This window comes from Oncorhynchus kisutch, linkage group LG28, assembly GCF_002021735.2.
Source record: "Oncorhynchus kisutch isolate 150728-3 linkage group LG28, Okis_V2, whole genome shotgun sequence".
Classification (NCBI taxonomy): Eukaryota; Metazoa; Chordata; class Actinopteri; order Salmoniformes; family Salmonidae; genus Oncorhynchus; species Oncorhynchus kisutch.
The window spans coordinates 19,194,477-19,209,055 of NC_034201.2; the positions used below are offsets into that span (position 1 = coordinate 19,194,477).

Sequence of the window (14,579 nt, forward strand, 5' to 3'; positions counted from 1 at the left end):
GTAAAAAACCTGTCTGATTAGGATGAATAATATTCGACAATACCTTTTTAATTCTATGCATTTTGCTTGAACTTTTGCATCACAACACTGAAGTGGAAGGGGACTCCACTTTTTTCAATGGACTGGGTCTTCATATTTACCACTTGGATACTGTTTCAGTAATAGCGGCAGGTAGCCTAGTGGTTAGAGCGTTAGACTAGTAACTGAAAGGATGCGAGATTGAATCCCTGAGCTGACAAGGTAAAAATCTGAACAAGGCAGTTAACTGAACAAGGCAGTTAACCCACTGTTCCTAGGCTGTCATTGAAAATAAGAATTTGTAAACGGACTTGCCTGGTTAAATAAAGGTAAAATATATATATATATATATATATATATATATATATATATAATGAAATCAGGGCTTCTTGTCGAGTATCTGATAATCTACCATTTTTATAGGTGTGCTACATGCTAATAACGGTCCTCTGAATATTTCAAAAAATGTTTTGTATACCTCCACTGATATGCCATCAAGACGTTCCTCCTCTGCAATTTGGCCTTCACATGAGTCTTTCTGCACCGCTGTTAATTGTACATTATTAATAGAAAAATAATCCATACAATTAACTTCGGTTAGTGGAGATGGAGGAGACTGAAACTAAAACATATTCTTTAAGTATTTTGCTTCCTCTTTCAAAATATGGTTTGATGAATCATGGGTGACTCCGTCATTTGTAACAATTTCTATGTTGAAGATAAAAAAATTATTTGGTGCATTTTTTCCGATATTCCATCCAGTTCGCTTTACTTGTATAATATATATAAATTAGATTTTTTCTGGAATAAGTTCCTCCATTTATTTGAGTTTTTATTTTAACTAACTTATGTGCCTCTATGGTACACATTGACACCTTATAGAGTCCATGCCCTGACGAATTGAGGCTGTTTTGAGAGCAAAAGGGGGAGCAACTCAATATTAGGAAGGTGTTCCTAATGTTTTGTACACTCAGTGTATATTGTGGTGCTATTTACCTTTGGAATACTTCCACACTATGGTAGGGACGGGGTATCCCTCTGCAGAGCAGTTGAGGATCACAGCTTTCCCATAGATGCCATCCTGGTCCTTGGGCTGCACCACAAATTTGGGAGGGACTGGTTAGGAGAGGAACAAAAAAAAGGTAATTGATTATTGTATCCCTTTATTTAACTAGGCAAGTCAGTTAAGAACAAATTCTTATTTACAATGACGGCCTACCCCGGGCAAACCCGGATGACGCTGGGCCAATTGTCTACCTCCCTATGGGACTCCCAATCACGGCCAGATGTGATGCAGCCTGGATTAACACTGGTTATACTGTTATGGTGTTTTAGTTTGAGTTTGTAATACCTTGTGGCTTAAATAGTGGAAATTAGAAATTATATATTTTCACACTAAGTGTAAAAAAAACAAAAGGAGCCAATGCTAACGTAGATTAGCATATTAGCAGAGTTGGGGTCCATTCCATTTCAATTCCAGTCAATTCATAAAGTAAACAATATTCAAATTCAAATTTGTTCCTCATTGAAAAGCATCGAAGATAATTGGAATTTCAGTTTCCTTTGTGAATTGACTGGAATTGAAATGGAATTAACCCCAACCATGCATATTAGCCTTCAGTAGTGGAATAAGTGGCATCTCACATCACAACATTAAAATACAATTACGGTAATCGCTGCTATTGGGATTACATGCTGACCAGAGCAAAAGCGTCGCGTGCTCGAGTGTTGCAAAATGATCACATACATGTTATTCAATCATTGCACCCACACTGCTCATGCGCGTCAGCGAGCATCTGCGTAGCCTGGTGCTAAAATAGAATTTGGTTCTATTTCTGATGCTTAAACGCGCTGCAAGTCCTGCCTTAAAGGTGTTTGGAGTCAGCCAGGATGTTCTGGAGAGGGGGAACAGCAGCTTGGTGGAGAGCATCCTCACGTTCAATATGACAGTCTGGTAATCTGAGCATGAGGAGCAAAAACAAACTGACCAGAATAGTAAACACAGCCAGCATAGTAATTGGTCGACCACAGGCACATTTGAACATTCTGTTCCACAAGGCGACCAAAAAGAAGGCACTGGCTGTCGTTGGCGACCCCTCCGACCCTATACACATGAATTCGTTCCTTGTGCTGTTGGACTACTAAATGCAAAGTCAACTGTATCGGTATACAGTTGACGTCGGGAGTTTACATACACCTTTGCCAAATACATTTAAACTCAGTTTTTCACATTTCCTGATACGTAATCAGAGTAAAAATTCCCTGTTTTAGGTCAGTTAGGATCCCCACAATTTTAAGAATGTGAAATGTCAGAATCGTAGTAGAAATAATTATTTATTTCATCACATTCATAGTGGGTCAGAAGTTTACATACACTCAATTAGTATTTGGTAGCATTGACTTTAAATTGTTTAACTTGGGTCAAACGTTTCGGGTAGCCTTCCACAAGCTTCCCACAATAAGTTGGGTGAATTTTGGCCCATTCCTCCTGACAGAGCTGATATAACTGAGTCAGGTATGTAGGCCTCCTTGCTCACACATGCTTTTTCAGTTCTGCCCACACATTTTCTATAGGATTGAGGTCAGGGCTTTGGGACAGCCACTCCAATACCTTGACTTTGTTGTCCTTAAGCCATTTTGCCACAACTTTGGAAGTATGCTTGGGGTCATTGTCCATTTGCAAGACCCATTTGCAACCAAGCTTTAACTTCCTGACTGATGTATTGAGATGTTGCTAAAATATATCCACATAATTTTCTTTCCTCGTGAAGCCATTTAGTTAGTGAAGTGCACCAGTCTCTCCTGCAGCAAAGCACCCCCACAACATGATGCTGCCACCCCCGTGTTTTACGGTTGGGATGGTGTTCTTCGGCTTGTAAACCTCCCCCTTTTTCCTCCAAACATAACGATGGTCATTATGGCCAAACGGTTCCATTTTTGTTTCATCAGACGAGAGGACATTTCTCCAAAAAGTACGATCTTTGTCCCCATGTGCAGTTGCAACCCATAGTCTGGCTTTTTATGGCGGTTTTGGAGCAGTGGCTTCTTCCTTGCTGAGCGGACTTTCAGGTTATGTCGATATAGGACTTGTTTGTACTGTGGATATAGATACTTTTGTACCGGTTTCCTCCAGCATCTTCATGAGGTCCTTTGCTGTTGTTCTGGGATTGATTTGCACTTTTCGCACCAAAGTACGTTCATCTCTAGGAGACAGAACGCGTCTCCTTCCTGAGCGGTATGACGGCTGTGTGGTCCCATGGTTTTTATACTTGCGTACTATTGTTTGTACAGATGAACGTGGTACCTTCAGGCATTTGGAAATTGCTCCCAAGGATGAACCAGACTTGTGGAGGTATACCGTTTTAGTTTTTTGAGGTATTGGCTGATTTCTTTTGATTTTCCCATGATGTCAAGCAAAGAGGCACTGAGTTTGAAGGAAAGTCTTGAAATACATCCACAGGTACACCTCCAATTGACTCAAATGATGTCAATTAGCCTATCAGAAGCTTCTAAAGCCATGACATCATTTTCTGGAATTTTCCAAGCTGTTTAAAGGCACAGTCAACATAGTGTATGTAAACCTCTGACCCACTGGAATTGTGATACCGTGAATGAAGTGTGAAGTGAAATAATCTGTCTGTAAACAATTGTTGGAAATATTACTTGTATCATGCACAAAGTAAATGTCCTAACTGACTTGCCAAAACTATAGTTTGTTAACAAGAAATGTTTAAAGTGGTTGAAAAACAAGTTTAATGACTCCAACCTAAGTTGATGTAAACTTCCGACTTCGACTGTATCTAGTGCATGAATGTATTACTGTCTTCTATGTTTATAGTGTATGCAACATGATGGACCGACTGGTTTAAATGTGTATGATGTGAGAATGTATGTGATTATTTTAATGAAGGTGATGTCGAAGAAAAATGTCCATCCTGGATGGACAATAAAGTTGTATTCTATTCTATTACATTCTATTCAATATCCTCATTGTTTTTTTAGGAGCATACACCCAATACCATCTCCTCATAGATTTTTAGGAGCATATACCCACATGGGTGATTAAAAGATTAACTGAGGTCCACCCTCCAGTCAGTTGTGGTAACGCACCTTAGTAGTTTGCCAACCGCCATATGAAGTCCAAAGAAGAAGAAGCAGCTTGAAGGAAGGAGGAGAGATGACTAGAAACAAATTTGGTTTTACTGTTTTATCTGTGGATTAATTGTCTGAGTAAAGGACCTTGTGAATTTCAGGTAAAATAACAACCCAATGTTTATATCCCAGGACAAATTAGCTAGCAACAGCAAATTAATATAATTGGTTCAGAGCTTGTTTTGATATTTCAACCTGCGTGTCCTGATCGCTACTGGTGTGGGTGGACAAAATCAACTTGCATGAGATAGCGCACGTGGACGCACTCGTTCGCACACGTTCGTGCGGTCTGGTCAGCATGTTAGGGTTATATTTTGTTTAAGCATATAATTTTGCCAGGTTTTCCTGTGCTATACCCAACATACTGTATAGGCCTAGTGGTAGGTTGATTTGGATTCACTCCAACTATAGGGGAACATATGAAGAGAGTTGTATCTAGCAAAATACTTGCAAAACTGCCAAATACCTTCTAGACTCATATCTGAGTAGGGTCAAGCCCTCTCGCCCCGCCCACCCCACCCCACCTCCCCTCCTCACTCACCCCTGACAATTAGCTGACTCTGGTGTTCCACGATGGCGGCCTGGTTGCGTGCAATGCAGGTGTAGTTGCCATTGTGCAGGAGAGACAGGTTGGAGATACGCAGGGAGCTGGTGAAGTCTATGTTGTCAATGGTTACACTCAGGCTGGCCGGGATTGGCTGACCGTCCTTCTGCCATGTGATGAAGACAGGCTGGTCACCTGACATCACCACACACGGAATGAACACACGCTGGCCGATGGAGAAACGAGGGAACTCGAAGGGATGGATGGTGGGAGGAACTACGGGAGAAAGAGAGGGGTTGAGTTAAGGCAAGCATATTTATTCATGTCTCTAAAAGCAAGGATTCAACTCAGTTAGTTCTATTTATGCACCATTGTAAGTTTAGCAGGTACCATCCTGTGAAACCCCTGCGAAAAGATGTCCCTAATCAACCATCATCACATTCAGTCCATCACCTTATCAATAGCATGTTTTAACACAGTGGAGATGCAAGTGAGAGAGCGAGAAACTGATTTTATTTCCCATTGTGGGGAGGCAGAATTCTCACTGAAATAACACAAATATGCCTGACTGCATGAGCATGGATGTGCTCTCCCTCTCCCTCTCTGGGGACACTGTAGACATCGTGAGAAACAGATGCTGTGGAGAATTAATGATTTAAAATAACATTGGAATAAGCAGCACTTCAGCGCTTATTTAATTCACAACAAAGTAGGCATAATGGGCTCCTGGGGATTCCCTCTCCTCTCCTCAGCCTCGGAATGCTAAGCAGCCAAGAGGCAAATTAGGCAGAGTGGGAATGACAGTGGTCCCAGCTTTGTCTAGGGCCGTAGCCAGTGTGATTCCCCCAGCCTTGCACACTCGTTAACGTGTAAATCACCAACAGTGTCACCAGCACTGTGACACCATCATACCTTTTCCTCCGTGCTTCACAGTGGGAACCACACATATGGACATCATCCATTCACTTACTCTGTGTCTCACAAAAACACGACAACTCTCAAATTTGTACTCATCCGACCAAAGGACAGATTTCCTTTTTTTTTTTTAAGAACAGATTCTTATTTTACAATGACAGCTTACCCCGGCCAAACCCTGCCCTAACCCAGACGGCGCTGGGCCAATTGTGCATCACCCTATGGGACTCCAGATCACAGCCAGATGTGACACAGTCCAGGATCAAACCAGGGTCTGTAGTGACGCCTCTAGCACTGAAAAGCAGTGCCATAGACCGCTGCGCCACTCGGGAGCTTGGCCCATGCGAGTCTCTTCTTCTTATTGGTATCCTTTAGTAGCGCTTTCCTTGCAGCAATTTGACCATGAAGGCCTGATTCACGCAGTCTCTTCTGAACAGTAGATGTTGAGATGTGTCTGTTACTTGAACTCTGTGAAGCATTTATTTGGCCTGCAATCTGAGGTGCAGTTAACTCTAATGAACTTATCCTCTGCAGCAGAGGTAACTCTGGGTCTTCCTTTCCTGTGGCGGTCCTCATGAAAGCCAGTTTCATCATAGCGCTTGATGGTTTTTGCAACTGCACTGCAAATTTTCCGGATTGACTGACATTCATGTCTTAAAGAAATGACGGACTGTCATTTCTCTTTGCTTATTTGAGCTCGTTATATATTTGGTCAGGCCAGGGTGTGACAGGGGTTTATGTTGTTGTAATTCGTATTGGGGTTTGTAGTATTTGGGATCGCGGCTGATTAGATAGGCTTGGCTGCCTGAGGCGGTTCTCAATCAGCAGTCAGGTGATTCTCGTTGCCTCTGATTAGGAACCGTATTTAGGTAGCCTGAGTTTCGCTTTGTCTTTCGTGGGTGATTGTTCCTGTCTCTGTGTAGTTTCACCAGATAGGCTGTAATTAGGTTTCACGTTCCGTTTGTTGTTTTGTATTTATTATAGTTATTTCATGTATCGTCACTTTTCTTCATTAAAGACATGAGTAACCACCACGCTGCATTTCGGTCCGACTCTCTTTCAACTTACAGAATCACCCACCACATACGGGCCGAGCGGCGTGGTAACAGGCAGGAAAAGCGAAAGGAGGACGTTATGGACAGCAATGGCATGGAGTATACGACGTGGGAAGAAATCGACAGGTGGGCGGCCGACCCAGAGAGAGTGCAGGAGCCCGCATGGGATTCGCTAGAGCAGTGCGAAGAAGGCTATAGGCGAATGGAGTTGGAGAAACAGACACGGCGGGGCAGAGCGAAACCCGAGAGTCACCCCAAAACATTTATTGGGGGGGGGGGGGGGGGGGGGCTCAGAGGGAGAGTGGCTGAGTCAGGAGATGGACCTGAGCCAACTCTCCTTGTTTATCGTGAGGAGCCAAGGAGGAGACCAGAACCAGAGCCGGTGTTAGAGGTGAGCGAAGCAGAGACTGTGAAGGAGTTAATGGGGAAAGTGGAGTGGAGAGTAATGAGGGAGTTGCTAGCTTGGTGCTATAGATATCATATTCGTCCGACGGATCGTGTCGGGGATTTGATGGCACCTGAGTTAGCGCTCCATACTCGTCCTGAGGGGCATGTTAGTCGGCTGGTGAAGTTGGTGCCAGCCTCACGCACCAGGCCTCCTGTGCACATCCCTAGCCTTGCACATCCTGTGCCACCTCCATACTCCAGTCCTCCGGTAGCAGCTCCCCGCACCAGGCTTCCTGTGCGTGTCCTCGCTCCAGTATCACCAGTGCCCGCACCACGCATCAGGCCTACAGTGCGCCTCGCCTCTCCTGCGCTGTCGGAGTCTCCCGCCTGTTTAGAACAGCCAGAACCTTCCTGCCCTCCTGCGCTGTCGGAGTCTCCCGCCTCTCCAGCGCTGTCGGAGCCTTTCTCCTCTACAGCGCTGCCGGAGCCTCCTGCCTGTTCGGAGCAGCCTGTGCTGCCAGTCTGCAGGGTGCTGTCAGTCTGCAAGGAGCTGCCAGTCTGCAGGGAGCTGCCAGTCTGCAGGGAGCTGTCAGTCTGCAAAGAGCTGCCAGTCTGCAGGGAGCTGCCAGTCTGCAGGGTGCTGCCAGCCTGCATGGAGCAGTCAGAGCTGTCAGTCTGCATGAAGCAGCCAGAGCTGCAAGTCTGCAAAGAGCTGCCAGTCTGCAAGGAGCTGCCAGTCTGCAAGGAGCTCTCAGTCTGCAAGGAGCTGTCAGCCTGCATGGAGCAGTCAGAGCTGTCAGTCTGCAAGGAGCTGCCAGTCTGCAGGGAGCTGTCAGTCTGCAAGGAGCTGCCAGTCTGCAAGGAGCTGCCAGTCTGCAAGGAGCTGTCAGTCTGCAAGGAGCTGTCAGCCTGCATGGAGCAGTCAGAGCTGTCAGTCTGCAAGGAGCTGCCAGTCTGCAGGGTGCTGTCAGCCTGCATGGAGCAGTCAGAGCTGTCAGTCTGCATGAAGCAGCCAGAGAAGCCAGTCTGCAAGGAGCTGCCAGTCTGCAAGGAGCTGTCAGTCTGCAAGGAGCTGTCAGCCTGCATGGAGCAGTCAGAGCTGTCAGTCTGCAAGGAGCTGTCAGCCTGCATGGAGCAGTCAGAGCTGTCAGTCTGCATGAAGCAGCCAGAGATGTCAGTCTGCATGAAGCAGCCAGAGCTGCAAGTCTGCAAAGAGCTGCCAGTCTGCAGGGAGATGTCAGTCTGCAGGGAGCTGTCAGCCTGCATGGAGCAGCCAGAGCTGTCAGTCTGCAAAGAGCTTCCAGTCTGCAAGGAGCTGTCAGTCTGCAAGGAGCTGTCAGCCTGCATGGAGCAGTCAGAGCTGTCAGTCTGCAAGGAGCTGCCAGTCTGCAGGGAGCTGTCAGTCTGCAAGGAGCTGCCAGTCTGCAAGGAGCTGCCAGTCTGCAAGGAGCTGCCAGTCTGCAAGGAGCTGTCAGTCTGCAAGGAGCTGTCAGCCTGCATGGAGCAGTCAGAGCTGTCAGTCTGCAAGGAGCTGCCAGTCTGCAGGGTGCTGTCAGCCTGCATGGAGCAGTCAGAGCTGTCAGTCTGCATGAAGCAGCCAGAGAAGCCAGTCTGCAAGGAGCTGTCAGCCTGCATGGAGCAGTCAGAGCTGTCAGTCTGCATAGAGCAGCTAGATCCGCCAGTCAGCCATGATCTTCTAGATCTGCCAGTCAACCAGATTCTTCCAGATCAGCAGGTCAACCAGAATCTTCCAGATCTGCTAGTCAACCAGAATCTTCCAGATCTGCTAGTCAACCTGAATCTTCCAGATCCGCCAGCCAGCCAGGATCTACCGGAGCCTACTACCTACCTGAGCTTCATCTCAGTACTGGGCTTCCTCTCAGTACTGGGCTTCCTCTCAGTACTGGGCTTCCCCTCTGTTCCGGGCTGCCCCTCAGTTCCAGGCTGCCCCTCAGTCCCGAGCTGCCCCAGTACCAAGCTGCCCCTCAGTCCCAAGCTGCCCCTCAGTCCCGAGCTGCCCCTCAGTCCCGAGCTGTCCCTCAGTCCCGAGATGCCCCTCAGTCCCGAGATGCCCCTCAGTCCCAAGATGCCCCTCAGTCCCAAGATGCCCCTCAGTCACGAGCTGCTCCTCAGTTCTGTGGGGTTCTGGGTGAGGACTATTAGGCCATGGTCGGCGGCGAGGGTGGATTATCCCAGGACGCGAAGGGGAGGAACTAGGACATTAATGAAGTGGGGTCCACGTCCCGAGCCGGAGCCGCCACCAATGACAGACGCCCACCCGGACCCTCCCTTTGGTTTTGAGGTGCATCCGGGAGTCTGCACCTTGGGGGGGGGGGGGTTCTGTCACGCCTTGGTCTTAGTGTTTTGTGTTTTCGTTATATATTTGGTCAGGCCAGGGTGTGACAGGGGTTTATGTTGTTGTAATTCGTATTGGGGTTTGTAGTATTTGGGATCGCGGCTGATTAGGGGTGTTGTATAGGCTTGGCTGCCTGAGGCGGTTCTCAATCAGCAGTCAGGTGATTCTCGTTGCCTCTGATTGGGAACCGTATTTAGGTAGCCTGAGTTTCGCTTTGTCTTTCGTGGGTGATTGTTCCTGTCTCTGTGTAGTTTCACCAGATAGGCTGTAATTAGGTTTCACGTTCCGTTTGTTGTTTTGTATTTATTATAGTTATTTCATGTATTGTCACTTTTCTTCATTAAAGACATGAGTAACCACCACGCTGCATTTCGGTCCGACTCTCTTTCAACAAACGAAGAACGCCGTTACATCGTCTTCTTCCAAATAGGGCTATCTTCTGTATACCACCCCTACCTTGTCACAACACAACTGAAACGCAAGGCACACCTGTTAATTAAAATGCATTCCAGGTGACTACCTCATGAAGTTGGCCAATGCCATGAGTGTGCAAAGCTGACATCAAGGCAAAGGGTGGCTACTTTGAAGAATCTCAAATATAAAATATACAGTGTTATTTCGTAGTTTGATGTCTTCACTATTTTTCTACGATGTAGTAAATAGTATACATTTATTAAAACAATGGAATGAGTAGGTGTGTCCAAACTTTTGACTGGTACTGTAGCTCTAGGTCGTGGAGCCCTACGTTATATGTTTATTAACTGAGTCTGGCAGAGTGAGACCAGGTTTGAGTGCGTACTGTACCTTTCACACTGATGTGCACACTTTGGCTGGTGGAGAGAGAAGGTGAGACCAGCACGCTACACGTGTACTCTCCCTCATCCACATCCTTCTGTACATCATACAGCTTTAGCGTGCCATTGTTCTCAAACGCCCGCTGCCGGTGGTTATAGGGGAGCAGGTTGGCATCCTTGTGCCACTTGATGGAGTAGTACGGGTAGCCAATGACGCGGCAGTGGATATACATGTCCCGCCCAGCAATGGCAGTGAGGTTTTTCATTGGTCGTATGCTGGCAGGCCCTTAAAGGAGACAGAAGAGAAATACCTCTCTTAAAATGATTTTGAGGCTAAGAAATGTGAAACTTTAGAAGTGTGAGATGTTGATGGGTCAAAAACCATGGATACAGACAGTGATTCATTCTGAAAGACAAAGGAAACATTTACTGGGGATTGTAACATATTAAAACAATATCTTACTGTGGATAATAGATTAGTATAATATCAACCTCTTTTCCCTGTAATTAGTAAACAAAGGGCAAGAATGTACATTAAAAAAACTATTTACAAAAATAAATACTTCTGTATTATAAAGCAGTGCTCATTTATGTAAATTCTTGCCATTTATTTCCTATAATAGTCTTATGGAATAATAGCAATATAAAATCACCTCGTCCTGGGACCTATCCATAGCTGAGTGTTCCAGAGGGGGTTTACCTACCTTCCAATTTTAATCTCTCTGAGGTGAAGTGAATATTATTATACTGTTCTAGCACCTGCTAGACGCCAGCCATGATTGCGTTTGACAAGCATTAGACAATGTTCCCACTCATGAACCTATTATCAAAACTATTACTCATGTTCCCCCTGCTCTCTCTTTCACACTGCTGGAAAACCCACAGCATATATAACAAATATGACTCCATAATACAGCCCCTATCAAGGATACTGGCTGACTATAAGTATATTTGACATACTGTAGATCAGTGTTTCCCCACCCTGGTCTTCCAGTACCCGCAACAGCACACATTGTTGTTGTAGCCCTGGACAAACACACTTCATTCAGCTCAATGAGGACCTGATGATTAGTTGACAAGTTGTCCAGCGTTTCAATAAAAATGTGTATTGTTGGGGGTACTGGAGGACCAGGGTGGGGAAACACTGTACTGATCTACAGTTGGATACTGTAGCTCGATACAGGGCCTTCAGAAAGTATTTACACCCCTTGACTTTTTCCACATTTTGTTGTTACAAAGTGGGATTAAAATGGATTTAATTGTAATTTTTTCTTCACGATCTAGAAATTCTAACATTTGTAAAACATTTATGAAAATCATACACTTATATATCTTGATTAGATAAGTATTCAAGAGTCAATACATGTTAGAGTCACCTTCGCAAATGATTACAGCTGTGAGTATTTTTGGCTAAGTCTCAAAGAGCTTTCCACACCTGGATTGGGAAACATTTGCCCATTATTATTTTCAAAAGTCTTCAAGCTTTTGAAATAAATAAATTCTCCCCAATTTCGTGATATCCAATTACAATCTTGTCTCATCCTTGCAACTCCCCAATGTGCTCAGGAGAGGCAAAGGTCAAGTCATGTGTCTTCTTAAACATGACTTGTTAAGCCATGCTTCTTAACACCTGCCCGCTTAACCCGGAAGCCTGCTGCACCAACATGTCGGATGAAACACAGTTACAACCGTGGTCAGCCTGCAGGCGCCCAGCCCGCCACAAGGAGTCGCTAGAGAGCGATGAGCTAAGTAAAGCCCCCCCAGCCGAACCTTCCCCTAATCCGGATGAGGCTGGGCCAATTGTGAACTGCCCTATGGGAGTCCCGGTCAAGACCGGATGTGACACAGCCTGGGATCGAACACCAGGATGTAGTGACGCCGTGACACTGTGATGCAGTGCCTTAGACTGCTGTGCTACTCGGGAGGCATAGCCCATCTTTCTGATGCTGTATGGTCAAAAATAATATGATATTGTTGCCACCTGTAGTATTGAATGCAAGGGAAGCCATCAACCATTTGGCCTCCCATCATAAAAAAAATAAAATAACAGCCAATCAGCGTAGCACTAAACTGATTGAACTCAACTGAATGGTCCTGGCGCACCAAAAAAAAAAAAGTGTCAATAGAAACCAGCTTGGATTTGGCTTCACAACAATCACATCACATCAAGCCAAAAGTAATTTGACAGAAATAAACTTGAATTGTTGCATCTCATTGTGTTGTTGTCCTCCGGTGGCTAGTTAGCCAGCTAGCTAAAATTGTCCCTTTCCTAAATTAGCCATGGATGGGGATATGGATTTGGACTTGTGGTTTTACGTAATTCTCTGTACTGGCCAAGTATTATAACGATGATTCTGAGCCAACTGTAAATTCATACATGGTGCCTCTGGCCTGAGAGGATGGAAGTTCAATATGTAGCTAGATGTAGTAGGCTAATGTTAACTAACTGGATAATTGTTGCCCATGACAGGAAGTTTTGATAGCGAGCAAGCATTTTAACCAGGTAGCCTAAGACAACAAACACTAAAAGTGTGTACTGTACGACAGAGTCCACCTTTACTGCAACATGAAAGAGAAGAGGATGGCATTGGTGTTTCTCTACAAGTAGGGTTAGTCAACAAGTTTCTTCTACACGCAGACACACACACAAACAAACAAAAATCAGAACCATGGACAGCCACATGATATTTAGCTTACATTGATTGGACTAAATTGTTTTTGGAATATTTTAGTTGTTCACTGTATTAGACTAAGCGTAGGTGATTTGATGATGTTGAAATGTTGAGGTTGAAATGGTGCTGGAATAGTGGAGGCAGCTCCTGTTTTCTTGCGACTTGCGGAAACTCTCCAGTGTTCTAAATCAATAGTGGGTTAGTAGTCCGAAAAGTTCGGAAACATTCATTTGATTGACCATGCTGTAGTTAATGTAACTGTTTGTTACATGCAATATCCTTTGCTGACTCCACCGGACAGATGTTGCTCTCCAGTTTTGTGATGAAACAAAGTTGTGATTGAATTTATTCTGCCACTGTGTCTTATTTTCTTGGCCTTAGGCCTATATATCACAGTGGCAAGGCATTTGAACTAACAGGTTCATAGTGCAAAAAACACCATTATCACAAGACTGGTTGTAATATGGCCATTGTTTTTCGGCTTGGTTTTCCCAGTTATTTTACCCATGCACTGCTACTGCCAGCAAATGAGTTAGGAAGGACACCTGCATCTTTGTAGTGATTGGGTGTATTGATACACCATCCAAAGAGTAATTCATAACTTCTACATGCTCAAATGGATATTCAATGTCTGTTTTTTTTATTTTACCCATCTGCCAATGGTGCCCGCCCTTCTTTATGAAGCATTATAAATCCTCCCTGGTCTTTGTGGTTAAATCTGCTCAACTGAGGGACCTTAGAGATTATTGTATGTGTGCGGTATAGAGATGAGGTCGTCATTCAAAAATCATGTTAAACACTATTATTGTACACAGAGTGAGTCCATGCAACTTGTTATGTGACTTGTTTAGCAAATTATTACTCCTGAACTTGTTTAGGCTTGCCGTAACAAATGGATTGAATACTTATTGACTCAAGACATTTCAGCTCTTCATTTTTTATCAATTTGTATACATTTTTAAAACATAATTCCACTTTGACATTATGGGGTATTGTGGGTAGGCAAAAACAACAACAATGTAATCCATTTTAAATTAAGGCTGTAACACAACAAAATGTGGAAAATGTCAAGTGGTGTGAATACTTTGAAGGCACTGTCGAATAGAAGACAGTTTAACTACAGTGCCTTGCGAAAGTATTCGGCCCCCTTGAACTTTGCGACCTTTTGCCACATTTCAGGCTTCAAACATAAAGATATAAAACTGTATTTTTTTGTGAAGAATTAACAACAAGTGTGACACAATCATGAAGTGGAACGACATTTATTGGATATTTCAAACTTTTTTAACAAATTAAAAACTGAAAAATTGGGCGTGCAAAATTATTCAGCCCCTTTACTTTCAGTGCAGCAAACTCTCTCCAGAAGTTCAGTGAGGATCTCTGAATGATCCAATGTTGACCTAAATGACTAATGATGATAAATACAATCCACCTGTGTGTAATCAAGTCTCCGTATAAATGCACCTGCACTGTGATAGTCTCAGAGGTCCGTTAAAAGCGCAGAGAGCATCATGAAGAACAAGGAACACACCAGGCAGGTCCGAGATACTGTTGTGAAGAAGTTTAAAGCCGGATTTGGATACAAAAAGATTTCCCAAGCTTTAAACATCCCAAGGAGCACTGTGCAAGCGATAATATTGAAATGGAAGGAGTATCAGACCACTGCAAATCTACCAAGACCTGGCC

The 14,579-nt window shown here is 44.6% G+C and overlaps 1 protein-coding gene across 2 annotated transcripts in view; it reads right to left on the minus strand.

Moving 5' to 3' along the window:
* Nucleotides 1-14,579, minus strand: part of dscama (Down syndrome cell adhesion molecule a) — a 222,492-nt gene that overhangs the window by 49,466 nt on the left and 158,447 nt on the right. For both annotated transcript variants that reach the window (XM_031808380.1, XM_031808379.1), the window contains exons 8-10: nt 10,232-10,507; nt 4,712-4,990; nt 1,015-1,134 (exon numbers count right to left, since the gene is read on the minus strand). In XM_031808380.1, the coding sequence (XP_031664240.1) occupies nt 1,015-1,134; nt 4,712-4,990; nt 10,232-10,507 (675 nt within the window). The remainder of the gene's footprint in view (nt 1-1,014; nt 1,135-4,711; nt 4,991-10,231; nt 10,508-14,579) is intronic.